At 40.2% G+C, this 26,659-nt stretch overlaps 1 protein-coding gene across 4 annotated transcripts in view; it reads left to right on the top strand.

The window, feature by feature from the left end:
• The first annotated feature begins 1,117 nt into the window (after nucleotides 1–1,117).
• The window catches only part of LOC105989647 (UHRF1-binding protein 1-like), a 57,280-nt gene continuing 31,738 nt past the window's right edge, over nucleotides 1,118–26,659 (top strand). For 3 of the 4 annotated variants that reach the window (XM_013021813.1, XM_013021795.1, XM_013021789.1), the window contains exon 1: nucleotides 1,118–1,346. In XM_013021813.1, the coding sequence (XP_012877267.1) occupies nucleotides 1,303–1,346 (44 nt within the window). In that variant the 5' untranslated portion in view covers nucleotides 1,118–1,302. Of the gene's footprint in view, nucleotides 1,347–17,348; nucleotides 17,496–26,659 lie in introns of all 4 variants that reach the window. The other variant, XM_013021805.1, reaches the window with a different exon arrangement.

The following is a 26,659-nucleotide window of genomic DNA, read 5'->3' as shown; positions in this document are numbered from 1 at the left end:
TGGCAGTTCCTAACTTAATTACTTTTTTTTTGGTCTGTCATGGGGCCTGAACTCTGGGACTGGGCACTGTCCCTCAGCTCTTCAGCCCAAAGCTAGCCCTCTACCACTTGAGCCATAGTGCCACTTCCAGCTTTTTCTGCTTATGTGGTGCTGAGGAATCAAACCCAGGGCCTCATGCATGCAAGGCAAGCACTCTGCCACTGAGCCACCTTCCTAGCCCTAACTTGATTACTCTTTCTATCCACATTGCAGATTGCTTTCACTGACCCAAAGATTATATATTACACATATCATCTGTACAATTATATGACTCATGGGAAAGTCATGCTCATCTTGCCACTCCATAATGGCTACATTGTCTATCTTCCAATTGCCTGAAACATTTTGATCAGTTACAAGTTTTTTTTTTAAACCTGTTTCTGCAGTCTTGAGCAGCAAATGTTGCTCAAACATTCCTAAGCACCTGTTTGAGCTCCCCTCCTGTGTGGGCACTAATCTTATTTTATAGATAATTAAAACGAAGCTGAAAAAGAAATTCTATGTAGGTTAACACAGCTAGAAAATATTCGAGCTAGAACTTGTATTTGGCTTTCTTATGTCTAGGTCCTAGATTCTATTAAGACACATTTTAAATCCTAACTTCCTTTAGGATTAGAATAACCAAGGGAAACATAAATTATAGCATCTAGCTAGATGAACCATTACATTACAGCATTTAGCTAAGGGAAAGATCTTAGCAAAAGGGAGGAAACCTGAGGGAGGCATGTGACTAAAGCTGAGGAGGTCTGGAGAAGAAAGCAGGCTGAGCAATTTGTTGGGGAGAGTAAGTCTGGAAGGCATGAAAAAGAGAAGTAGGATATGGAAGGGAAACTCACTGATACAAGCAGAAATAAGGCTAAGAGGGAAGGCAAGGAGGATTAAAACCAAGTAGGTTCCAGGATCTGAAGTCAAATAAATGAGCCTGCTGCTTCTGGAAAGCAGAAGACCCTTAACAGGGAGAGGGAGGCGTGGCCTCAAGCTTCCGGGGCCCGTACCAGCCCCGCCTCCCCACGTGTTAGCCCCGCCCCCGCGTTGCCAGGCCCGCCCTCTGGTCTCTTAGGTGATGCTGCAGCCAAGATGGCGCTGGCAGCAGCCGTGGCGGCCTGAGCGTCATGCTCCCGGTCCTCGCCGACGGCGGCGCCTGTGGCCTCGGCCAAGGCCTCGAGTCTCTTCCGGGAGTGAGCGCTCAGGCTCCTCTCCTCTGGCCTGGTTAGTCCGGACAGAGAGGAACACTGAGAGAGCGGCTGCCCGCTCCCCGGCACCATGGCTGGCATCATCAAGAAACAGATCCTGAAGCACCTCTCCAGGTCAGTGAGCGAGCGCGTCGGCCGCGGGGTGCCGTCCGCCTCTGTCCACAGCCCGCCCGGGAGGCACTGGCTGCCTCGGGTGCTCCGCTCCCGTCCGGGGCAGAGGTCGCGGCCCCCGGGGGTGCGTCGCCGACGGCGCCGGGCGCCGGCCTCACGGGTCCGCCCGGGGGCGGCTTCTCCGGGGGCGGCCGCGGAGGAGCGCCGGGACCCCCCCCCCGGGAGCTGCGGGCTGGGGTCGCCCCCGTACGCGGCGTCCACGGGGCGTCCCAGCGCGGAGGCTGGATTTGACCTGGCGTCGCCCAGACGCCTGCCGACTACGGCTCGGTGCGGGGCTCAGCGCACGGCGGTTCCGTTAACCCAAGGCGTGAGGCGTGGTGTGTACGCTCGGGGCCGGGACACGTTCACCTTGGGATTGATTGTTCGCCGTCCCCACCACCTGACGTTCCTGCTCGGATCCACTGAAAGGGTGTGCCTGTTTGCACTGTTCGGATTTGTTTGAGATCAGCAGCCAGCCGGCCGAGCTTTGGCGGAGTTCTTTCTGGGAGTCATTTTTTAAGTCCTTACATCATTCTTAAAGAGTTGTTCGCCCCCCCTCCCCCTTTGTATACTGCGACCCTTTAATTCAGGCTAACATCTGTGGTGATTAAACCCGACATGTCATTCTTTCCATTTCACAACAGTTTTAGTCAGAATCATGACTCAGTAAACCGGCAGTTTATTACTGCTCTTGGCTTCTCCATATTTGTCTCAACACACAGGCTAAATGTAGGACCTCGTTCCAAGTTGGTTAACAGGGAATTCGAAGCTCTTGGTTGGAATACCTTTCTCTTCTCTGTTATTTGTATGTTAATGATTATTTTTAGAATTGATTTTAGGAAGGGACCTGGGAATGAAGATAGACTTGTGTAGTAAGAATGATTGTTGATCCTTGATTCAGATTGTGTTATACCACAATCTGATATATTGGGGAAGGAAAACAATACTGTAATTCAGCAAGTATTTATGACTTGTCACACTGAATAAGATACAGCAGGTATATTTGAAGTAGCAAATTATAGTAATGCTTTTGAATTTTTCTGTGTGTGCTGAACTCAGGTCTTGTGTGTGCTCCCTTACTTTTTTTCCACTAAGGGCTGGCACTTTACCACTTGAGCCACAGCTCCACTTCTGGCTATTTAGTGGTTAGTCGGAGATGAGATACTCACTGGTCTTTCCTTGCTTGGCCTGGCATCAAACCACAATCCTCAGATCTTAGCCTCCGGAGTAGCTAGGATTACAATCCTGAGTCACTGATGCCTGACTTTGTACTTTTTGATATTATCAATAATTAGAAAGTTTTACATATTTATTTTTGTCAGTTGTGGGGCTTAAACTCTGGGCCTGGGCACTGTCCCTCAGCTCTTCAGCTCAAGGTGAGTGCTCTACCCCTTGAGTCACAGAACCACTTCTGATTTTCTGAATGGTTTATTGGAGATAAGAGTCTCAAGAACTTTCCTGTCTGGGCTGGTTTTGAACTGAAATCCTTAGATCTTAGTCTCTTGAGTACCTAGGATTACACGTGTGAGCCACTGGTGCCCAGCTAGAAAGTTTGCTTTTAAGACAAGGTCTTGCTGTGTAGTCCAGACTGGCCTGCAACTTACTGTAGCCAGGCTCGCTTTGAACTCCCAATTCTCCTGCCTCAGTCTCCCAAGTACTGAGACTGCAAGCCTGCATCACCACCACTGCGTGGAAGATTTCTTTTAAAATTGTACATGTAGTTCAATACTGACCTATACCATTCTGGAAGAAGGTTTTGCCTGTTTATTTTTTATTTGTTATCTAATCAAATGCCCTCAGTTCTCTCCAATTCCATAAGAAAGTTCAAACCCACAGACAATAATCTGAATAGTTTGTCATTCTCACAAGGATTGAGGAAAATTTAATTCAGTCGATAAATAGTTTAGTGCACTCTCCTTTCAGTTCTCTTGAAGAAGTAAGTCCCCTTGGGAAATACTGAAAAACTAAGACCAGCAGGGTTTAGTATTGTAATCCTGGCTAGTCAGGGGGCTGAGATTTGGAGGATCAAAATTTGAAGCCAGCCTGGGGGAAAGAAAAGTCCCACAGACTTATCTCTAAAATAACCAGCAAAAAACTGAGCTGGAGCCAGATATCAGTGCTCAAGCCTCTAATCCTAGCTACTCAGGAGAAGAGATCTGAGAATGGAGATTTGAAGCCACTCTAAGCAGACAAATCCTTGAGATTCCTTTCTCCAAATAACCAAAAACTGTAAATAGAGCCTGGCCCAGTTGACTTATGCCTGTAATCATAGTTACTCAGGAGGCGGAGATCTGAGGATTGCAGTTCAAGGCCATACAGGTAAATCTGTGAGACTCTTATCTCCAATTAAGCACCAAAAAAAAAGCCAGAAGTGGAGCTATGGCTTAAGTGGTAGAGCACTAGACTTGAACAAAGAAGCTCAGGGACATGGCCCAGGCCATGAGTTCAAACCCCAAGACTGGTACAAAAAAAAAAAAAGAAAGTAGCTGAATGTAAGTGCATAGCTAAAGTGGTAAAATGTCAGCCAAGCAAATAGAAGTCCTTGACTTCAAACCCCAGCACCAGGAAAAATAAAAATAAGAGCAAAGTATAATGGCTTAATCCATTAGATTCATTAGATATACACATTTTGTATCTTCAGAATTTAGTCTTTAGGGTTATTATGATTTCTTACAGCTGTGTCGTAAATGATAATGAATTTTTTTCTAACAATGAATATATATTTTTTATAGTGAAAATACTGTACAGAGGGGTTACAATTACATGGGCAAGATAATGAGTACATTTTTTTTTTTTTTTTTTTGTCGGTCGTGGGGCTTGAACTCTGGGCCTGGGCGCTGTCCCTCAGCTCTTCAGCTCAAGGCGAGCGCTCTACTACTTGAGCTACAGCGCCACTTCCGGTTTTCTGGTGGTTTTGTTGGAGATAGGAGTCTCACGGTCTTTCCTGCCCGGGCTGGCTTTGAACCGCGATCCTCAGATCTCAGCCTCCTGAGTAGCTAGGATTACAGGCGTGAGCCACCAGCGCCCGGCTATGAGTACATTTCTTATCAAGCATTGTACCCACTCCTTGGTTTCCCCTTCCCATCCCTTCCCATCCTCCCCTCTTCCTCCCATCCAACCCTCCTCCCCCAACTGATAATGAATTTTTTGGAGTGGGTTTTTTTTTTAAGTGTCACTGAGATTCAAACTAGGAGCCTTGTCCTTGAGCATGCTAGGCAAAAACTGTACCACTGGAGCCATATACCTGTCATCTTGTTTGTATTTACCTTTGACCATGCTGACCTCAAACTTGGAATTGTCCTGCCTATGCCTACTGGGTAGCTGGGCACCACCACACCTGGCATAGTAATGTTTGTTAAACACTACAGTTTTCAGTTATTTCATATTTAACAATGTCTTTAGGTTACTTAAGAGTATCAGTTTTATAATTTGGTTTGTATATTTGATTTTAATTATTGTTGTCATCTTCCTAAGAAAATGACTAATCACAAATCTCACAGCTATTCATCCTAGGTAAATAAGGCAGATGTTGTGATAAATTATACGGGTTCCAATAGGAATGAACTTTTGAAATTACTTCGGTCAAGTTTAATTGTATACATTGTTTGTTGTTGTGAAGCTGTCTCTATCTTAATCTGGTGATCTACAATACAATTTAATATTTAACAGAAAATACTCAAAAAGTATTACTTTCTATTAACAGACATCTCATGTAACTTGTGCATGTACCCCATGGTGCCTTCTCAAAGGAAGCTTTTCTAGATGTTCAGTTTACAATTGTGAACTTCTGTCCCCTACTTACGCCCCCCCCACTTTTGTTGGTGTTGGGGTTTGAGCTCAGGGCTTTGCACTTGAGAGTCACTTTTTTTTTTTTTGGGTCCGGTCATGGGGCCTGGACTCTGGGCCTGGGTGCTGTCCCTCAGCTCTTCAGCTCAAGGCTAGCGCTCTACCACCTGAGCCACAGCGCCACTTCCGACTTTTTCTTTTTGCTTATATGGTGCTGAGGAATCGAACCCAGGGCCTCAGGCATGCAAGGCAAGCACTCTACCACTGAGCCACCTTCCCAGCCCCGAGAGTCAGGTGCTCTACCATTTGAACCACTGCCCCAGCATCTCTTCCAACTCTCTTACTTGCTTTACTTTTCTCTGTAGCACTTATTTTCATCTGTCAAAATACATCTTTATTTATGTCCCACTCTCTACTTGAATGAATATAAACTCTATGAAGGCAAGAGTTTTTTCTTGAGGCTAGTACAGTCATTCAGTAACTATTAGTTGAATGAATAGCACAGATGTTGACTTTTCCTTAAGTTGCTAAAGCTTTTTAACTGAGACAAAACCATATGCCACCAGTATTTTCATAGATTTGAGGATGAGTCATTTTATTATGGTTTTCTTCAGTCATTAAATAATATGGTACCTTTCATGTTCTGCAAAGGAGGAGGTAGGAAAATAATCTAGTTCTTACAGGATTTTATAGGGAGTCTTTTAGCAAAAGGAAAGACTGTAGGAACCAATAGGAGAAAAGAGAACATTCAAGGTTGAAGTATAGTGCATTAGAGATTAAAGCTAGTGTTGTTTTGGATGTAAAGATTTGAGGAACTGGTGTGTTAGGTGTGAAGGAGAAATTAGTCTTTAAGAGATTAACAAATGCTTTAAATGATGAACTACTTGAGGATGATTATGTTTGTTTCTTGCCTAATTGTTCAGTTTGTAATCTAAGAGTGTCTTGGATTAATGAAGTTTCTATACTTTTACTAATCTGAATGGAAGTTGTGCTTATAGAAGATGGAGGAAGTTAGAGGAAATCCCACACTGCCTCCCCTCCCCCAACCAGGGTTTTTTTTTTTTGCCAGTCCTGGGCTTGAACTGAAGGCTTAGGCACTGTCCTGAGCTTCTTTTGTTCAAGGCTAGCACTCTACCACAGCACCACTTCTGGTTTTTTCTGCTTATGTGGTACTGAGGAATTGAACCCAGGGTTTCATGTATGCTAGGCAAGCACTCTACCACTAAGCACTCTACCATTAAGCCACAGCCCCCGCATCAGGGTTTTGATTTAGGACTATGCCCTTGCCAAGCAGTCACTCTTGGCATTTGAGTCACACCCCCAACCCTATGAGTTACATTTTTTTTTTTAAGAGAAGTGAAACAGGAAAAGACTTTGAAGGAGAAATTACCATAACCCTTTAGATTAGAACAGCTCAGGGTATGTGTTGGAGGTGTTTGTAGGAGAATCTTTTTTCATCAGAGAATAGAAAGTTAAAAAAATGTTATATCCAATAAGAGCCAGCGCTATCTTTCAGCTCATGACTTTATTATACAGGTGGGTACAGGTATGTGTGCAGGCACAAACAGAGCAAAGTATTTAATTAAGCCAGGATCTGAAAAAGGGCAGAGAAGATTGACATACAAATGCTTCTCTTGTTTGTAAACATTTGGGTAAATGCCCAAAAGTGGGATTGCTGGGTCATAGGGGAGCTCTATGTGGAGTCTTTTGAGGAACCTCCATACTACTTTCCAAAGTGGTTGAACAAGTTTACACTCCCACCAACAATGAAGTAAGAAATGTTTACAAACAAGACCACACTAAAGCTACCAGCACAACTATGTTTATTGCAGCATTATTTACCATAGCTAAGATATGGAACCAACCCAGATGCCCCTCAGTAGATGAATGGATCAAGAAAATGTGGTATATATACACAATGGAATTCTATGCCTCCATCAGAAAGAACAACATTGCCCCATTTGTTAGGAAATGGAAAGACTTGGAAAAAATTATATTAAGTGAAGTAAACCAAGCCCAAAAAACATAGGTCCCATGGTTTCCCTTATTTGCAATATCTAGTATATGTATGAGTCAAGCAGAAAAGGTCAGATAAGGTGATGTTAGGAAAAGGAACCCTAAGATATGTATTTAAATGTTTTTTTCTTTCATGCATTTGTTTCTAACGCATTTATAAGATTATTTCTTTGTTGCTTTGTATGTCCCTCCCCCACGGTATAACCCCTGTTTTCACTGTATTTGATGTTGGTATAATTTGTGGAGGGGAAGGGGAAAAACAAGTCGTTTAAGTAAGGATACAGGTGGACCTGTTGCAACAATGAGAAGTACAAGTTGTCATGTCACAACTTTGGCTGGGGGGGGGGGGGTGTTGGGTAGGGGGGTAGGGAGAGGCTGGGAAGGGATGGGAAGGGTAAACAAAGGAGGAGGCTACAATGCTTGATAAGAAATGTACTCACTATCTTGCCCATGTAATTGTAACCCCTCTGTACAGTATTTTCACAATAAAAAATTAAAAAAAGAAAAAAACCCAAAAAACAAAAAAAAACCAAATGCTTCTCTTTCTTATCACTCTAACCGCATAATAATAAAGCTACTATACACAGGTTTTCTATGGATAGAGAAATGGCCAGGCTGACTTATGCCACAAATGGGTGGGTGAGTCGTCCGTCCGTCCTTCCTTCCTTCCTTCCTTTTTTTTTTTTTTTTTTTTTGGTCAGTCCTGGGGCTTGAACTCTGGGCCTGGGTGCTGTCTCTGAGGTCTTCAGCTCAAAGCAAGAGCTCTACCACTTGAGCCACAGCACCACTTCCTGTTTTCTGGTGGTTAATTGGAGATAAGAGTCTCTTGGACTTACCTGCCCAGGCTGGTTTTGAACCGTGATCCTCAGATCTCAGCCTCTTGAGTAGCTAGGATTACTTACAGGCATGAGCCACTGGCACCCAGAAAGTCTTTGTTTTAAAGCAATAGTATAAAGACATTTATGATTGTTATGATTTGGTAGTAGTGCTACTGGTATCTGGTGAGATGGGAGGGATATATCTATACATCCTGAAATACATAGCACATTCTCCTAAATTAATGTGTGTGTGTGTGTGTGTGTGTGTGTGTGTGTGTGTGTGTGTATAGTTCACCAAATGTCAGTAGCCTTGAGGGTGAAAAACTAGATGTGTATCAAATGATTGACTCAGGGCACTTTGCTGGTTAAGGTTATTTTGTCTGCAAACAAAAGAAACCACTTTCTAAAGCAAAATGATAAATGTAATAGGAAGCTATAGGGTTGGGTTACAGAATCAGAGAAAGATATGAAGAGCAAACCAAGACAACAGGAACCGGTCAGCTCCTCAGATCTCATTGGAAGAGCTTCTGGACTTTCCTCTCAGAGCAGAGTTTTTCCACCTCAGTACTATGGACATCTTGGACCTGCTAATAATTAATTCTTGAGGAGGGCTGATCTGTAATTATAGGATGTTTAATGCTTTCAGATGATCTACACATACCTGAAGGGACAAAATTCCTCCTGGTCTACAATTTTAGGGTACTGGCCCATCTCTCCCAATATAGTCTCTGGTCTATCTTGTCAGATTCAGTTTCTTAGGAGTGAGAATCTATATGACTCAGTTCCAGCTATTCATGGATCAATTAGCAGTAGTAAAGTTGTACAGCAAAGATATCATTTGAGGGAGATTATTTTGAGTCAAACTTGCTGCTCCGTTTAATGTCAGTACTAGGTCCTGAAGTAAATTAGATTTCCACAGCCCTCATTTGCTACATTAAAGAAATTGAATTTCATCCCTGGAATGGGGACTGACTGCTAATAAAGAATTGAAGTCTGAATGTTGGAGTCTCAGGCTCAGCAATAACTAGCAAGTAACACGTAAAAAGATAATGTATGGAAAGATATTGATGTCTCTAAGGACTTTTTATTGTACTAGGGGTTTGAACTCCGGACTTCACATTTAATTGGCTTGTTTTTTCAAGAGTGTCATTCTACCACTTAACTTGAGCCACATCTCCAGCCCACCTATTTGCTGGTTAATTAGAGATGAATCTCTGAGACTTTTCAAGGCTTAGTGCTTTGATCTTTCAGGTCTCAGCCTCCTAATTACCTAGGAATTTAGGTGTGCATCCGCAGTTCTGGCTCCCTTCAGAACTTACTTTTTACTGTGTGTTTGGAGAACCAGACTTGAAAAGAGACTGGATCAAGACCAGCTCTAGTTATATAAGGAGTAGAAACTGTTTGAAACACTCAGTATGACTTACGCTATAAACCAAGGTGAAAGAACAATTAGTAAAGATGAGTGGCCTGAGAAGATTGTTGAATACTCAAAATGTTCATTATGGAGATTAGGAAGGGATGAGCACTTTTGGAATTTTGTGACAAAGTGACAAAACTTTGCAGTACTTCACAATGAGTTTAACTGGATGGACCTCTGAAGAAAGGGGAGACCAGCAGCAAACAACCTTGAGATAAAAGAACTGAAGAGCAGTGGAGTAAAGGAATGAGTGAATTGGAAGAATTAGAAGTTTTGCCTGAAAGTTTTACCTTGAAGATGACATTTAATATTAATATTTTGAATTAAGATTTTAGAGGTAGTAGTAGTAGATCTACTTTAGCACAAACTTTCAGATATGGCCACAGAAATGAGTTGCTGAGGAGAAACTAAAGTGTGTGTAATCAGAAATAAGTATTAATAGATTAGTCTGTCAAAATTATTTTCTCAAATAATAACATCACAATTCTTCAAAGACTAGTATTCATATACATCACTCTATGGCAAAGTTTAATAATTGTGTGTGTCTGCTGGTACTGGGATTTGAACTCAGGGCCTCATGCTCTCACTTGTCATTTTCACTCAAGGCAGGCACTTGACCATTTGAGCCACATGACCATTTGCAGCTTTTTTTGTCTTCCTGGGCCGGCTTTGAACTGAGATTCAGGCCACTGAGGAGTTAGAATTACAGGCATGACCTACTAACTAAAAAAAAATAGCTCAAGTGCGCATGTATGCACCCACGCATCACACACTGGAAATTAGAGATACAAAATTAGAAGACATGACCTGAGCTCTTGAGAAATTTCAATGATTGTACTAGCAATGATCAGTTAGCAATAATACCTTGAATAAATCTCAGGGGCTATAATTATTGTCACTAGGTAGGGCTAATGTTCTTTTTGGTGGTACTGAGGTTTTGAAATCAGGACTTTGCTCTAGGCCAGTGCTTTATCACTTGATTCTTGTGATTCTATGATTCTATTACCATAACTATTTCTAAACTCTACTGTTACCTGAAACATTCAAGATTTGATTTACTTAGATTAGGCAGCTGGGAGAAAACTGAGATAAAGACTTTTTTTTCAGATTGCAAATAAACTTATTTTTATAGGTTTGGGATTTTTTTGTTTTGTTTTGGTTTTTGAGCTGGGGGTTTTAGAGCTCAAGTCTGTAATCCTAGCTACTCAAGAGGCTGAGATATGAGCATTGTGGTTCAAAGACAGCCTAGACAGGTCAGTCAATGAGACTCATCTCCAATTAACCACCAAAAAGCTGAAAGTGGAGGTATAGCTCAAGTGATAGAATGCTAGCTTTGAATGAAAGAGCAAAGGGACTAAACTTCGGGTACCTGGGCTGTTTTTTTTTTGTTGTTGTTGTTAATTTTTGGTTTCTTTACATTGACAACATTCATTTTTATATAATTATTAATGTGTATTTTGACCCTAGATCTACTGTTGTGAAATATACTAGTTAACAAATAAGTTAACAAATAAGTGCTGGTGGCTCACGCCTGTAATCCTAGCTACTCTGGAGGCTGAGATTTGAGGATCATGGTTCAAAGCCAGCCTAGGCAGGAAAGTCTGGGTGACTTTTATTTCCAGTTGGCCACCAGAAAACCGGAAGTGGCATTGTGCCTCAAGTGGTAGAGCACTCATCTTCAGCTGAAGAGCTCAGGGACAGTGCCCAGGCTCCATGACGAAAAAAGAGAAAGAAAGAAAGAAAAAAGTTGCTGAATACTACATCATGCCAAGTACTCCTGGAGATATAACAGTGGACAAAACAGACAAGAAATCCCTCCATTCACTGTCTTTACATTTTAATCAGAGAGGAAAATTTAGTAAATAAATACATAGTATATCAGTCTGTTAAGTATTATAGCGTTAAATACTATAGCAAATACTAACACAGAGAAAGAGCCTAGGAAGTAGGAATAGAGTTTGCAGTTAGTTTTAAAATCAAGAACACTTAATTGAGGACAGTCTCTTTATTTGAGAAGATACCCTAGAGAGCAAATGCAGAGTCCAGAGGTGGAAACCTATCATTTTGAAAATATGTCAAGGCTTCCACTAGATGTAAGGTGAGTAGAGGAATAAAAAATAAAAATGAAAACACATGACTGGCAAGCAGACTAGCTCAGCATGGTAAAACATTCGTATACCAAGTTTGAGGCCTTAGGTACTACAAAAACAACAAAGGCAGCTGGGCGCGGGTGACTCTCGCCTGTAATCCTAGCTACTTAGGAGGCTGAGATCTGAGAATCATGGTTCAAAGCTAGCCTGGGCAGAAAAGTCTGTTAGACTCTGATCTCCAATAAACCACTAGAAAACCGGAAGTGGCACTGTGGCTCAAGAGGTAGAGTGCTCCCCCTGAGCTGAAGAGCTCAGAGACAGCGCCCAGGCCCAGAGTTCAAGCCCCACGACTGACAAAAAAAAAAAAAAAAAAAACAACCCAAAAAACCCCAAACAAAAAACAAAAAAAAAAAACTAACAAAGGCCAGATCATGTGGAACTTCGTAATGACATTGACTTTTATCCTGACATGTAAGTTGGAAGCCATGGGCAGGCTTTTAGCCAAAGATTCCTCTAGTAGCTATTTGGGAAACAGAGGGACAAAGTCAGAAGCAGTAAGCCAGTGAAGATGAGAGAGATATTATCAACAGTTTCTAGCTAGAGCCAGGATTAACTGACTGATGAATGGACAGAAAACAACACATGTCTTCAAAGGCACTCAATTGGAGAAGATCTAGAAGGAGCAGGTATATGGAAGATAAGGAGTTTCCATTTGGGTTTACTAATTTGAGTGAATCTTGTCTAAAAGGATATTCTCTGATTTAGACCACACGTTTTAGTTGGCAACAATAATAAAAATACTTTTACCTAGTTATCCTTCGGTTTAAATAGCAAAGTGAATTGTGAGTTGAATGTTCTTAAAGCATGTAGGATTGCTAATAAGAGCACTATATAGAAGTATCAGAAATAGAGCAAGTGTTTCTTTCACAAGATAATGGGGAGATAGTGAGAGTTGAACACAGAGTGAGTCACACCTCCCTCCCTCCCTCCCTCCCTCTCTTCCTTCCTTCCCTCTCTTCTTTCCTTCCCTCTCTTCCTTCTTTCCTTCCTTCCTTCCTTCCTTCCTTCCTTCCTTCTTTCCTTCCTTCCTTCCTTCCTTCCTTCCTTCCTTTTTTGGTTGTGGGACTTGAACTCAAGCCCTGGATGCTGTTCCTGAGCTCTTGTTTTTTCTTTACCACTTTGAGCCACAGAACCACTTTAGGTTCTGGTGGTTAATTAGAGGTAAGAGTCTCATGTACTTTTCCTGCCCTGGCTGGTTTAAACTGTGATCCTCAGCTCTCAGCCTCCTGAGTAGCTAGTATTGCAGGTGTGAGCCACCAGTGCCCAGCTTTTTATTTTTAATTTATTTATTTTTAATTAAAAAGGGATGTACAGAGGGATTACAATTGCATAGGTAATGAATACATTTCTTTTTGGACAGTGTCATCCCTTCCTTCTCTCTCTCCTGGTTTTCCTTCCTATCCCCATCTATAAGTTGTGTAGTTTATTTTCACCTGAGTACCACTGCTGCATTCATTCACCCTTTCCCTCCATTTCTATGTTCCCTCTTTACCCTCCCCCAAACAGATCAATGAACAGAGAAGATAAAATGAAAAAACAAAAACAACAACAAAGAAAAAACCCTCTTTTTTTCATTTCCTGGAGTTCATTTTGATATATATTGTTTTATATGATCAGAGGCACATGGGCATTGAGCCTTTGTGTTCTTCCTGTCAGAGTATTCCCCTTTGGTCTCAGTGTGTGTGGCTAGAATCCTATATAATTTATCATGTCCTGGTTTATATTTTAGATCTAGCTTGGCTATCAGCTTGGCTTACTTAATGTGATGTGTTCTAGGTCCATCCATTTCCCTGCAAATGATAAAACTTTCTAATGGCTATGTAGAATACATGGTGTACAGGTACAGCATTTTTTGGATCCACTCATCTATTGTAGGGCATCTGGGCTTTTTCCATAACTTGGCTTTTGTGAATAGTGCAGCAGTAAGCATGGATGTGCAAGTGTCTTTATGATATCCTGGCTTGAAATGTTCTGAGGGGATCCTAGACATCCCTCTTTCTTGGTGTGTGTGTGTGTGTGTGTGTGTGTGTGTTTTGGGGTTTGAACTCAGGGTCTAGCTGTTCTGAGGGGATCCTAGACATCCCTCTTTCTTGGTGTGTGTGTGTGTGTGTGTGTGTGTGTGTGTGTGTGTGTGTGTGACTCAGGGTCTAGCTGTTCTGAGGGGATCCTAGACATCCCTCTTTCTTGGTGTGTGTGTGTGTGTGTGTGTGTGTGTGTGTGTGTGTGTGTGTGTGTGTGTGTGTGTGTTTTGGGGTTTGAACTCAGGGTCTAGCTCCTGTCCCTCAGCTTTTGTGCTCAAGGCTAGTGTTCTACCACTTGAGCCACAGCTCTTCTTCCAGCTTTTTGGTGGTTAATTTTGGGTGGTTAATTTCCTGCCCAGGGTGGCAGGAAAATCCTTAGATCCCAGACTCTTGAGTAACTAGGATTATAGGTATGAGCCACCGGCACCTGGGTTCATGCTTGTTAGTTTTTAGGATAGAGTCTTGCTTCTTACCTAGCCATATCTCCTACTTTGAGGCTTTCCATAGTTCCTGGGATAATAGGCTCTTAGCTGCCGCTAGCTTCCCCTGTGCAGAGGTGCAGTCTCATGGACTTTTCTGCCTGTGCTGACCTGTAACAGAGATCTTTCCATTCTCAACCTTTCAGGTAGCTTAGGATAACAGATGTATGTCACTGTGTCAAGCTGTGGGTTAATGAGTTTTGCAAATTTTTCTACCCAGGAAGGCCTTGAACCTTGATCCTTCTCATCTCAGCTTCCAAATAGCTAGGAACCATGAGTGCCAAGCTCAGACATTGATTTTGCTGAATTTACTTTTAGGAAATTGATTTGGAAACTTGGAGTGAAAAGGTGATTGGATACTTGGTTTTGTGGGTGTAATGTTATCATACTAAAATTAAGAATCCAAAGTATCTGTTCCTCTGCCAATGGAGAAAATTGTTAAAACATTTTGATTGGACACTTTCTGCAGGTATGGTTGTTTTGATACAGTCCTTAGTTTGTATAATCATTTGAAGTTGAGGTGCTATAGTCTTTTCACTACGCTATTCTTTGCAAAGGAATTTTAGTTAAAATATGAGGGCAAAATTAAAAACCTAGCCAATTTCAACTGCTTTACTGCAAATTTAACCAGTAACTATTTGGTCAAATTCACCTTTAGTGGAATGAATGAGAAAAAAGACAAAGGACATTGACACTACTATTAAAAAGATTTATTGTTAAGTAGTTAAACAAGAGTTTCAACTTAACGTACTGATATGAAATATTTTTGAAGTTAGGAAACATAATTTCTCCATTTTTACTTATGTAATTTTCCTTTTGCAATATTTTACTTTGCTTTAGCACTGTAGTTCACATTTTAAATATCTTCTTAGTTTGATCTTTACCAATTGTGTATACTTAAAGTATGCATATCATACGACATATTAGTGTTTTCATTATACATCATATTTTACATTTATAGTACAGTGGGTCTTAGTGACTGGGGCTCAGTTTTCATGTATCTGCGATCACATTCCTCCATCTTCCAAATCTTTGCCTCCCAAGTAGCAGGGTTACAGATGTGAACCACTATTCCTGGCCCTTATTTTTCTTCTTCTTCTTCTTTTAACTGTTTTGCAATCTGAGTAGATGAGCTCAGTACTGGTACACATAAAACTCAAAGTCTCCATCTCACTCAGCATTTTCACTCAGCTTTTCTACTCATGCCTAGCACTTTACCACTTCAGCCACACTTCCAGTTTTGGCTTTTTGCTAGCTAACTGGAGATCATAGTCTCTTGGTTTTACTTTTGTGGGCTGACTTCATACCTTGGTCTTGAGATCTCAACCTCCTAAGTAGTTAGGATGACAAACATGAGGCACTAGTACCTAGTTGTCAGATTTAAAATTCTTAAAAGTACTTTTATTGTAGCAGGAATTGACATGTATTATACTGCAGTTTTCAAGATAAATTGACTTGTGCCCTCCTCAAGACCCCCAGAAAGAGGGAGCTCTGGCTTCTTGTTTTGCTACTGCTAGTATAGCATAATGTATTATCTGCTACTATTGTCTGTAAATCTTTATGTAATTTGTTTGTAGGAATCGATATTTAACAATAGTATTAACAGAAATTTCAGTAACTTTACAAAGTTGGTAAAACAGCACTTTTTCTTTCATATGGTTGTAAAGAGTTTGTTTGGTAAAGAGAAAGTAAAGACCACTCAGGAGAGTAAGCAGGGGAACTTGAAAACCAGTTGTCTACCACATACCACTGGTATGTGGTAGGTCAGGGACTGGCTATTTTGTATTCACCCTCCTCACCTTTTTCTCCTCCCTCTTGGCAGTTTGTCAGATGGTGATTAGCTTGTTGGAAATAAGCCAAACCCTCCTGTGGGCTGTGGTTTGAAGAGCTGACCTGGGTTACGGCATGACCCAAGACCTTTCCCTCACTTTCTCATGGTGACTGGTTGGTGGGGGAGGAGGAGAAAGCTATCCTGGCCTGGTTGGCTGATGTAAAACAACACTTTTAAGTAATAGAATCTTTGCCTAAATATTGTTGTGTGTGACTTTATATATAACTGAGGTATACCATAAAAAGGGCAACTATAAAATGTGAGCTCTAGTTGATCTTGAAGAAATAAGTGTGATTGTCTGATTATCCCCACTACTAGTTCATCCAGTTTGCTTACGTTTTTATTTTCCATCACTGCACTTTTCTTCCTTTTACTCCTCATCTGTCTTAGGTTGTCTTACTGATACAGTCATGTTGTCTTCATCTCTTTATGACAGTTTCATTCCCCACTACATAGCAGTTTTAACTAAGCAACAAGGTTAGTCTTCACTGAGCTTTGTTTTTAAGACCTTTAGGTCTTCAGATATATACTATTTTGTTTTAAAATTAAAACAGACTTTTAGCTTATCATCTTTTTAGGGCTTCTTCATAGATTACATGGGGGCATAAATTGGTTGCCTTGAATACATTTTGACAGGTTTAAAAAGTTGACTCATATTCAGAGAATTTAGGTTAATTTTTTTTTTCTGGATAAAACTATCCTTAATATGAGTTTTTGTGTTAAAATTTTTTTTGGCCAGTACTATGGCTTGAACTCAAGGCCTCATGCTCTCCTTCAGCTTGTTTGCTGAAGGCTGGTGCTCTACTACTTGAGCCATGCTTTCAGTTTGGCTTTTTGCTAGTTAATTGGAGATGGAGTCTCACAAACATTTCTGCTTGGGTTGGCTTTGAACCTTGATTCTCTGGGTCTCAGCCTCCTGGAGTAGCTATTGTTACAAGAATGCGCCATTGGCACCAGCTTCTAATGTACTTTTGAGTATATGTAGTTTATCATTTGATCTTTGGTTTATATTAGCTTTCATAGGAGCTCTATGAAATACAGATTATAGTTTTACTTGAGATTTTTTGGCTGTTAAACTAATTTCTAATTTGTATTTGTTGGATGCTTGTTTTCTTCAGTGCCTTGATTGATTTAGTGTTAAACAGTTGAGCATTTGTATAGCTTGTATACAGAATAGCAATCTCATAGTCAACATTTTAATTTGAAAGTCTCTTTAAAATATGAATATAATGTAGAAGTGTAGTACCAGTGGTAGAGAGAATGAAGAAAATTAAAAGGTTAATTTATCTTAGAATTTAAACAGTGTTTACTTTTCATTAATCCAGTGTAAAATACAACTGTATTTTTAAAGTTCGTCACAGCTAAATATTTTTATCATATCATTCCTTTCCTCTTCCCTCCCTTAAACTTGCCCCCTTCTGTATTCCCTGTGTACCCATTCCCTGCAGCGTTCCCTGCTGGCTGTGGTGGAGATTGGTGTGCTGTGAATTGCATAACCACCTAAATGAGTACCAGAAGAGTCTAAGAGCCACTGGCAACTGACTACTTGCTTTCATCAGGAATAGGGAGCTTTTGTCTGAATTTCCTGCCCTCAGGTAATACTTCTATTCCCCATTTTTTTTTCTGTCTGTAAATGCAAACACTATTTATGCCCCACAGTAGGATACCTTGAGACTATTTTCTGATTCTTATTGTCTTAGTCAGATACCTATTTCATTTTCTTTACTATTCCTCTTTAAAGAATCTTTTCTAACAGATTAGGTTTGGCAATAGACTAAAAAGTTGTAACCAGTTCTTTCCGATGTGGCAAGGTAGTTTTATAATTTATAGACAGTTATTTGTAAATAATAAATAGTATGATGTTTTTACCAATTAACGTAGATCAAATACTCTGTTGATCACGAGGTGTTTTGATCAATTCTGTCATTCACCGTTGAAGGACTTGAGAATTTATTTTGTGTTTACTATTAGTTATAATGTTTATATCAAGAGCTGAAATAAGACTCACAGTAACAGTGAAAATGTAATTCAGTTTTTTTGCAGTTTTGTGTTTCCTACCATTCTGTTCTTCTGGGTTCCTTTTAAAAGATCTGTTATTAGCTGGGACCTGTAATTGCATGCCTGTAGTCCCAGCTAATTGAGAGACTAAGGCATGAAGGTTTACTTGAGTCTAGGTTCTAGGTTAGCCTAGGCAACATAATAAAATACCATTTTGGAAACAAACAAGAAAGTAAATGAACTAAAAATATAAAAAGGAACCCTGAGTGGAATTTTGTAACTCATCAGTATACTTCAGGAGTAATGGAACCATTGTAACTTTGTTGCCATATACTAGAGGAATTGTAAGGTATGATGACCTAAATATTATTTTTTCATGCTTCTTACCCATGATTCCATGTTATCATTTGGGAATCTGGATGTCAGCTAAAACTACCAAAGTAAAGATGCCAGGTAGAAACTTTGAGATTCATATTTAGTATTTTTAGAAAATTAGGATATGGTTTCTGTCTGGAATGTCCCCTCCATCTTATTTTCCAGGCAAAAACTTACTGTTAAACAGCTCAGAAAACCAAGTCTTATGTTATTTAAAATGGTATTCAACTATCGTTTTTTTTTGTATTCATTTTTTGATTTGTATGATTTTTTTGTATACATTTCCCAAATCCTCATGGACAGTTTGCTCATGAAGTATAGTAGCCATTATGCTTTACATTGTTCAGTTTACATCTCCTTATATCTTTTTTTGGCCCATTATGATTAAGATTGTGTTTTATGTTTAAAATACAGCTGTCTTGGTCTGGGAAGGTGGCTCAGTGGTAGAGCACTTGCCTTGCATGCCTGAGGCCCTGGGTTCGATTCCTCAGCACCACATAAGCAAAAAGAAAAAAGCCGGAAGTGGCGCTGTAGCTCAAGTGGTAGAGCGCTAGCCTTGAGCTGAAGAGCTGAGGGACAGTGCCCAGGCCCAGAGTTCAGGCTTCACAACCGGACCCAAAAAAAAAAAAAAATACAGCTGTCTTTGTATTTACTTAAGTCAATCTACATGTTTAGCCACCCCACTGCTTTGTTTTACCTTCCCATTGTAACCAGTCATGATTTTTTTATTTTAGTAATTAGTGAATTTATGTTTTTATCCTGAAGCAGACTACTTGGCACAAGTTTAAGTATCTCTGTTGTCACTACCCAGATTTATTATTTATTTGTTGCATCCGTTATTGCAACGAAATGTTCTCATTTCCTTCTGATCTCCTACTTCCCTATTTCTATCCTTGGCACTGTTACTGGAAAAATGTTTTGTAAACATTTATCCTATTAAGGTTTTTTGCTAAAAACTTTTTTGGGGGGGGGCTGGGAAGGTGGCTCAGTGGGAGAGCGCTTGCCTTGCATCATGAGGCCCTGGGTTCGATTCCTCAGCACCACATAAGCAAAAAGAAAAAAGCCAGAAGTGGCGCTGTGGCTCAAGTGGTAGAGTGCTAGCCTTGAGCTGAAGAGCTGAGGGACAGCGCCCAGGCCCAGAGTTCAGGCCCCATGACTGGACCAAAAAAAAAAAACAAAAACAAAAACTTTTTTTTTTGGGGGGGTACCATTTCTGGGGTTTGAACTCGTGGCCTGATCACTGTCCTAATTTGCTAATTTGCACAAAGCTAGCACTGTACCATGAGCTACAGCTCCACTTCTGGCTTTTTGGTAGTTAATTGAAGATCAGAGTCTTGTGGATTTTCCTGCCCGACTGGCTTTGAACCGTGATCCTCAGATCTCAGCCTCCTGAGTAGCTAGGATTACAGGCATGAGCCTCGGGAACCCGGCCCATCCTTTCACTTTTTTTTTTAACTACTTCTACCATGTGGGTTCAACTATGTTCAACCAGTCTGCTGAGGGACAATATAGGAACAACATTGATTCATAAGATGAAACCCATATTCCTTGTCACAGAAAATAAGAATTCTTTCTATTTCTCTAGTTACATCATTTCTTTGCACTGAAAATGCATAATACCACAGTATACTGTACCGCCTTACCCTATATACTACATATATTTTTGCCTACTGTATGTGATACTATGATCTTGAAACAGGATACTGTTTGTATCTGGAATGACCCCTTTTCTGTATTCTCCAGGCAAAACTTATTCTTAAAAACAGCTCAAAAACAACCCTCTTGATACCTGCCCCCCCTGCCCCCCAAAACAACAACAAATAAAAGACACAAAACATAGTTCTCTTCCCAAAGTAGTCTTCTTTACAATTAAAAGAATTGATTGCCCTTTTCCTGTACCTCCATTTTGTTTTCTTCTAGTTTTTATTGCTTTGGTTTATTGGTACTGGGGTCTTATACTTGGTAGAGCGTCTGTTTTCATTTTTATTGTAATATCTATTATACGGTACTTTCCATGTAATGTTCTACATTATCTCTAGTAATAAATTGTGAGGTTCCAGAAAGCAGTAGCTGTGTCTTGTTTTAGCTTCCCAAGGGCATAGTAGGCCTTTGCTATGAAACATGCATGTTTAGTTTAGTTACATTTTGATATCTCAACAGAAATACAGTATTTGATGAAGGGTTATTTGTTATCATTTGTTGTTATCAACAACTGGTAAAACATCTGGGGGCAGAACATAGCTCAAGGTAGTAAATTTATCAGTGTTATAATAGAATGGTAATTCCTCTAAAATAAAATACCTTTAACTTTGTATCAGTTTGTTTATAGTCTTGGATATGTTTCATTGTCACTTGGAACAGTTAATATAGACCCTCAGGCCTTCATATTCTCTACAATGAAATGAGGAAGTTGTTTTAGAACTTTTCAGGAACTAAAATTATAAAGTTAATTTGATATTCTTCGCTAGTATGAAGTTTGCATATTGCTATACTCATTTTTTTAAAAACATATCTTACAGTTGCTGCTAAGATCTTCATTAAAGGACAAATGCAGTAGAGTGTTTTTAAAGTGCCATAAATAATGTGTATATTCTTTTATTCCTTGTATTTTATTAAACAACTACTCTTTTTAATTGATATGTATATATTTGATTTAAGCAGGTTATTGAGCAGTAATTTATGCACATGCTTAAATGTGCAGTTTTATGACTTCAATGTATGTATGAATCATGAAACTAGCCCTATAACTATGGAAATGAACATTTTTGCCATCCTCCAAAGTTTCCTCATTTTCTTCTGTAATCTTCTACCTCTCTACCTCATCCCTGACATTCACTGGTCTTCTACTTGTTATAAACATGCTCTCCAGGAACCATTGAATTCACAGCAGTAGTCAAGAAAATAAAGAATTGTCTCAGCAATGCAAAATTTTCTTCTGCAGCAGGTACATCATCAGCCAAAAATCTGGCAAGCAAGCAAGCAGAGCAGGCAGGCTGCTCCCCTCCTTTATGCCTAAGACAGCAGACCCTGCCCCTCTGCTAAAATTGGTTGAACTCAAGTTCATAATCTGCTTATGATTGGCTAGTTTGTATAGGTATTTACATAAGGTGACTTTGAAATAATTCACCTGAGGGCTGGGAAGGTGGCTCAGTGGTAGAGTGCTTGATATGCATGCATGAGGCCCTGGGTTTGATTCCTCAGCACCACATAAGCAAAAAGAAAAAAGCCAGAAGTGGTGCTATAGCTCAAGTGGTAGAGTGCTAGCCTTAAGCTGAAGAGCTGAGGGACAGCGCCCAGGCCCAGAGTTCAGGCCCCACGACTGGACCCCCCCCCAAAAAAAAGAATGAAATAATTCACCTGAACTAACAGTATACAAGTAATATATAATATACAAATACATACAAAATATACCCACACCTGCTGCTATTTCTTGAGCAGTCTAAGGCTCATCTTCAAAGGTATGTTTTCGTTCCATCTTTCATAAACGAGTTAAAACAAAACCTATATTTCAATGATTCTTCCTTATCCCCAAAGCAGTTCCTTTTTCAATTTCAGGCCAAAGCAGGAAGCAACATACTTCACTTAGATTTATTAGTTTATAGTATAGTTTTGATAAACAGTCATGTAGTATGCATTTTTTCTGACTTCTTTTCCACAGTATAATTATTTTGCAGTTAACCTCTTTTGTTGTATATGTACATTTTTACTGCTGAGGAATATTCCATTGTGGATATTCTACAGTTTATTACTTTATCTGTTGATGAATATTTGGGTTGTTTCTGGTTATGGTTATTTAATAAAGCTGCTTTGAACATTCCCATATAAGTATTGTAAGAACATAGGTTTTTCATCATTCCTTTTTTTTTGTTTTTTGGTCGGTCATGAGGCTTGAACTTTAGGCTTAGGCGCTGTCCCTGTGCTCTTCAGCTCAAGGAGAGTGCTCTACTGCTTGAGCCACAATGCTACTTCCGGTTTTCTAGTGGTTTATTGGAGATAAGAGTCTCATGGCCTTTCCTACCTGGGCTCGCTTTGAACCGCAGTCCTCAGATCTCAGCCCTTTTTTTTTGGGGGGGGGGTCCAGTCGTGGGGCCTGAACTCTGGGCCTGGGTGCTGTCGCTCAGCTCTTCAGCTCAAGGCTAGCACTCTACCACTTGAGCCACAGCACCACTTCTGGCTTTTTTCTTTTTGCTTATGTGGTGTTGAGGAATTGAACCCAGGGCCTCATGCATGCAAGGCAAGCGCTCTACCACTGAGCCACCTTCTCAGCCTTTTGAGTAGCTAGGATTACAGGCATAAGCCACCAGTGCCTGGCTTTCATTCTTTTTTTTTTTTTTTTATTGTAAAGATACTATACAGAGGGTTACAGTTACATGAATGAGGTAATGAGTACACTTCCAAATACCTTAATTCTCTTGAGCATGAAAAATTCTACTTAATTCATACTCAATATGATTACCTTTTAATAATAATTAATATATCTTATTGTGTTTTTAATCTGCAATTCCCTAATGATTAATGGCTAATGTTCACCTTTTTTGAGGGGTAGGGGATTGTAGGTCCTGAGGCTTGAACTCAGGGCCTGGGGGCTGTCCCTGAGCTCTTTTTGCTCAAGGCTAGTGCTCTACAATTTTGAGCTCCACTTCTGGTTTTCTAGTAGTTAATTGGAGATAAGGGTCTTATGGGCTTTCCTGTTTAGGCTGGCTTTGAACCTTATTCTTCAGATCTCAGCCTCCTTTGTAGTTATGATTACAGGCATGAGCCACCAGCACCGGGCTTATTATAAATTTTTATTAGGTGAAACTTACATAAAAGTATATAGAACTTCACTTACTCCTTTTAAAAAAGCTTAAAGCTTTTCATCTTAGAATAGTTTTATATTTACAAAAAAAGTTGTAAAGGGTGTAAAGGGGTAGAGTTCTCCTTTTGTCCAAATCCTCTTTTATTATTAATGTTTGTAGGGTATACTTGTCACATTGTCACAATGTATATTGATTAGTTATTATTATCCAAATAATAGTTACATGTATCTGAGTTTTTTAAATGTAATTTTTTTATTCCAGGTTCATATTCTAAGTATTATTTTATATTTATCGTATCTTTGTAGATTTCTCTTGAGTCTGCCACTTTCTTCACCTTTTTTTGTTTTTTATGCCAGTGAAAATTTTGAGTAGTTCTGCCAGATTTGTGTGTGTGTGGTCTGTGTGTGTTTGTGTTCTGGTATTGGGGCTTGAAACTTAGGCCTCACACCGTTATTTAGCTTTTTCACTGAAGGGTAGTACTTTACTATTGGATCCACACCTCAACTTGTGGCCTTTTGCAGGTTAATTAATGATTAGAGCCTCTTGACTTTGTCTGCCCAGGCTGGTTACAAATCCACAACCTCAGATCTCAGCCTCCTGAATAGCTAGGATCACAGGCTTGAGCACTGGTGCCAAATTGTGATTTTTGTACTGATTTTCTGTTGATTGGACTAGGTTATGAGTTTTTGTTAAAACGCCACAGTATTATCAAAGTTGAATGGGTTTTTTTTGTTCGTTTGAGTTTTTTCTTTGAATCACAATCTCTGTAGCCCAAGCTTGGCTCAAACTCAGGATCCTCCTGAAGTGCTAGGATTACTGGTGTATGCTAGCATGGTCGGCATGATTTTTGTTTTATCTTTTTTAATGAATAATTTTTAGTAGCATAAATTAATTGCACAAAGGAGTTTTATTGATGTTTTTATACATGCATATTATGTACTTTGTTAAAAATCTTTCTTTAAAAACAGTATTTTGAGGGCTGGAAAGGTAGAGTGCTTGCCTTGCCTGCATGAGCCCCTGGGTTCGATTCCTCAGCACCACATAAGCAGAAAAAGCCAGAAGTGGCACTGTGGCTCAAGTGGTTGAGTGCTCACCTTGAGCTGAAGAGCTGAGGGACAGTGCTCAGGCCCAGAGTGCAGGCCCACAACCAATTGAAAAACAAAAAAACAACCCCCCCCCAATATTTTGCTAAATGTCTGAAAGTTGAGTCCAAACTATCTTCGGGGCCTCAGTCACTGGCATAGTTAAGATTATAGGCATGAGGGCCTGGTCTAAGTGCTTTTTTTAAATATCAAGGGTATATACTATAATATGGTTTATCATTGTTGATGATGATCTTGATCACTTACTTGGCTGATAGCTTTTGTCTCCATTTCAGATTTATTCCCTTTTCCCACTATTTTACTGTATATTTTGAAAGAAACACTGCAATACAAAGTACTATGTGCAGCTTGCATTATGTGAGTAAGGAATTATATGGTACTTCCCTGAGGTTAAAGTATCTATGTAAATTATTTGGAGCTGTTTTGTGTAGGGCATTTGTCTATTTCCTCTCAGGTATTTATTCATTCAATTGTCTGTTTATGTCAGTATATACTATGCATATTTATTTTATAGGCTGGGCTAATATTCAATACTGTTTGATTTATTTTGTTTGTCTAAATTGTCCCAGCTTTGGCTTTTGGGTGTTCTTTTATTTGGCTTCTTTATTCTTTCAACTTTGGTTTCATGTCCTGCAACTTGGCTAAAACTCAGTTATTGGTTCTGGTTACATTTTCTAAAGACTATGTAGACATTCTGTGTTGGTGATCATGTTGTCTGGGAAAGAAAAAGACAATCTTACTTCTTTACCAGTTTGATACTTTTTTTTGGTGCCAGTATTAGGGTTTGAACTCGGGCATAATCACTCTCCCTTAGCTTTTTCAAACTTAAGGCTGGCATTCTACCATTTGAGCCATAATTCTACTTTCAGAGATAAGAGTTTCACAGACTTCCCTGATCAGGCTGGCTTCAAACTGTGATCTATGGATCTCAGTTTCCTGAGAGGTATGAGCTGTTGGTTACTGGCTCAATAGTTCATTTTTTATTTTTATTTTTGTAAGTACTGGCATTTGAACTCAGGGCATGGGCACTGTTTCTCAGTTTTTGTGCTCAAGGCTAGCCCTCTACCACTTTGAGCCACAGTACCAGCTTTTGGTAGTTAATTGGAGATAAGAATCTCACAGACTTTCCTGCCTTAGCTGGTTTTGAACCTTCATCCTCAAATCTCAGCTTCCTAAGCAGCTAGGGTTATAGGAGTGAGACTTCAGCAGCTTGCTCTTTAGTTGATTTTTGTTTTGTTTTGTTTTGTCGGTCATGGGGCCTGAACTCTGGTCCTGGTGCTGCCACTCAGCTCTTCAGCTCAAGGCTAGCACTCTACCACTTGAGCCACAGCATCACTTCCGGCATTTTCTGCATATGTGGTGCTGAGGAATTGAACCCAGGGCCTCATGCATGCAAGGCAAGCACTCTACCACTGTGCCACCTTCCAGCCCTTTAGTTGATTTTTAAATGTTAAGGCAACCTACGTTTCTGGAGTAAACTCTAGGTCAAAATTATTATACCTCTTTTTTATTTGTTTGTTTTATTTTGTTGGTCATGGGGTTTGAACTCAGGGATTGGGCATTGTCCCTGAGCACTTGTTGCTCAAGGCTAGCACTCTTATCATTTTGAGCCACAGCACCACTTTCCATTTGGGGCTGGTAATGGAGATAAGGGTCTCATGGAGTTTTCTGCCTGGGCTACATTTCAGCCTCCTGAGTGTCAGGGATTACAGGCATGAGCTGCCAGCGCCAGGCTTATACTTTTTTTTTTTTTTTTTTGGGTCCAGTTGTGGGGCCTGAACTCGGCCTGGGCGCTGTCCCTCAGCTCTTCAGCTCAAGGCTAGCGTTCTACCACTTGAGCCACAGCGCCACTTCCGGCTTTTTTCTTTTTGCTTATGTGGTGCTGGGGAATCGAACCCAGGGCCTCAGGCATGCAAGGCAAGCATTCTACCACTGAGCCACCTTCCCAGGCTTATACTTATTATATATACAATTGGCATTTGTTTCTGTGGGTTATGCATGTGTAGAAGCAACCAACCTTAGATTGAATTTTTTCTTTTTTCTGGTTCTGGAGCTTGAACTCAGGGCTTGGGCGTTGTCTCTGAGCTTCTTTTACTCAAGGCTAGCACTCAGCTACTTGGGCCACAACTCTGCTTTCAGCTTTTTGGTAGTTTATTGGAGATGAGAGTTTTCTGGGCTGGCTTCAAACCATGATCCTCAGATCTCAGCCTTCTAAGTAGATAGGATTATAGGTGTGAACTACCAGCACCTGGCTAGATTGAACATTTTAAAAAAGAATTTGTATTTATATTAAACATATCAGAAATTAAGTTCTTATTTTCAGGTATCTTATAACAGATGGGAAGCTGATAGTATGTATTGTATTATTATTATTTTTTTTTTTTTTTGTCGGTCGTGGGGCTTGAACTCTGGGCTTGGGCGCTGTCCCTCAGCTCTTCAAGGCGAGCGCTCTACCACTTGAGCTACAGCACCACTTCCGGTTTT

Source organism: Dipodomys ordii, unplaced genomic scaffold (genome assembly GCF_000151885.1).
Source record: "Dipodomys ordii isolate 6190 unplaced genomic scaffold, Dord_2.0 Scaffold3, whole genome shotgun sequence".
Taxonomy (NCBI): Eukaryota; Metazoa; Chordata; class Mammalia; order Rodentia; family Heteromyidae; genus Dipodomys; species Dipodomys ordii.
The sequence above is the reverse complement of the archived record's forward strand: the minus strand, read 5'-3'. Positions and strand labels throughout refer to the sequence as shown.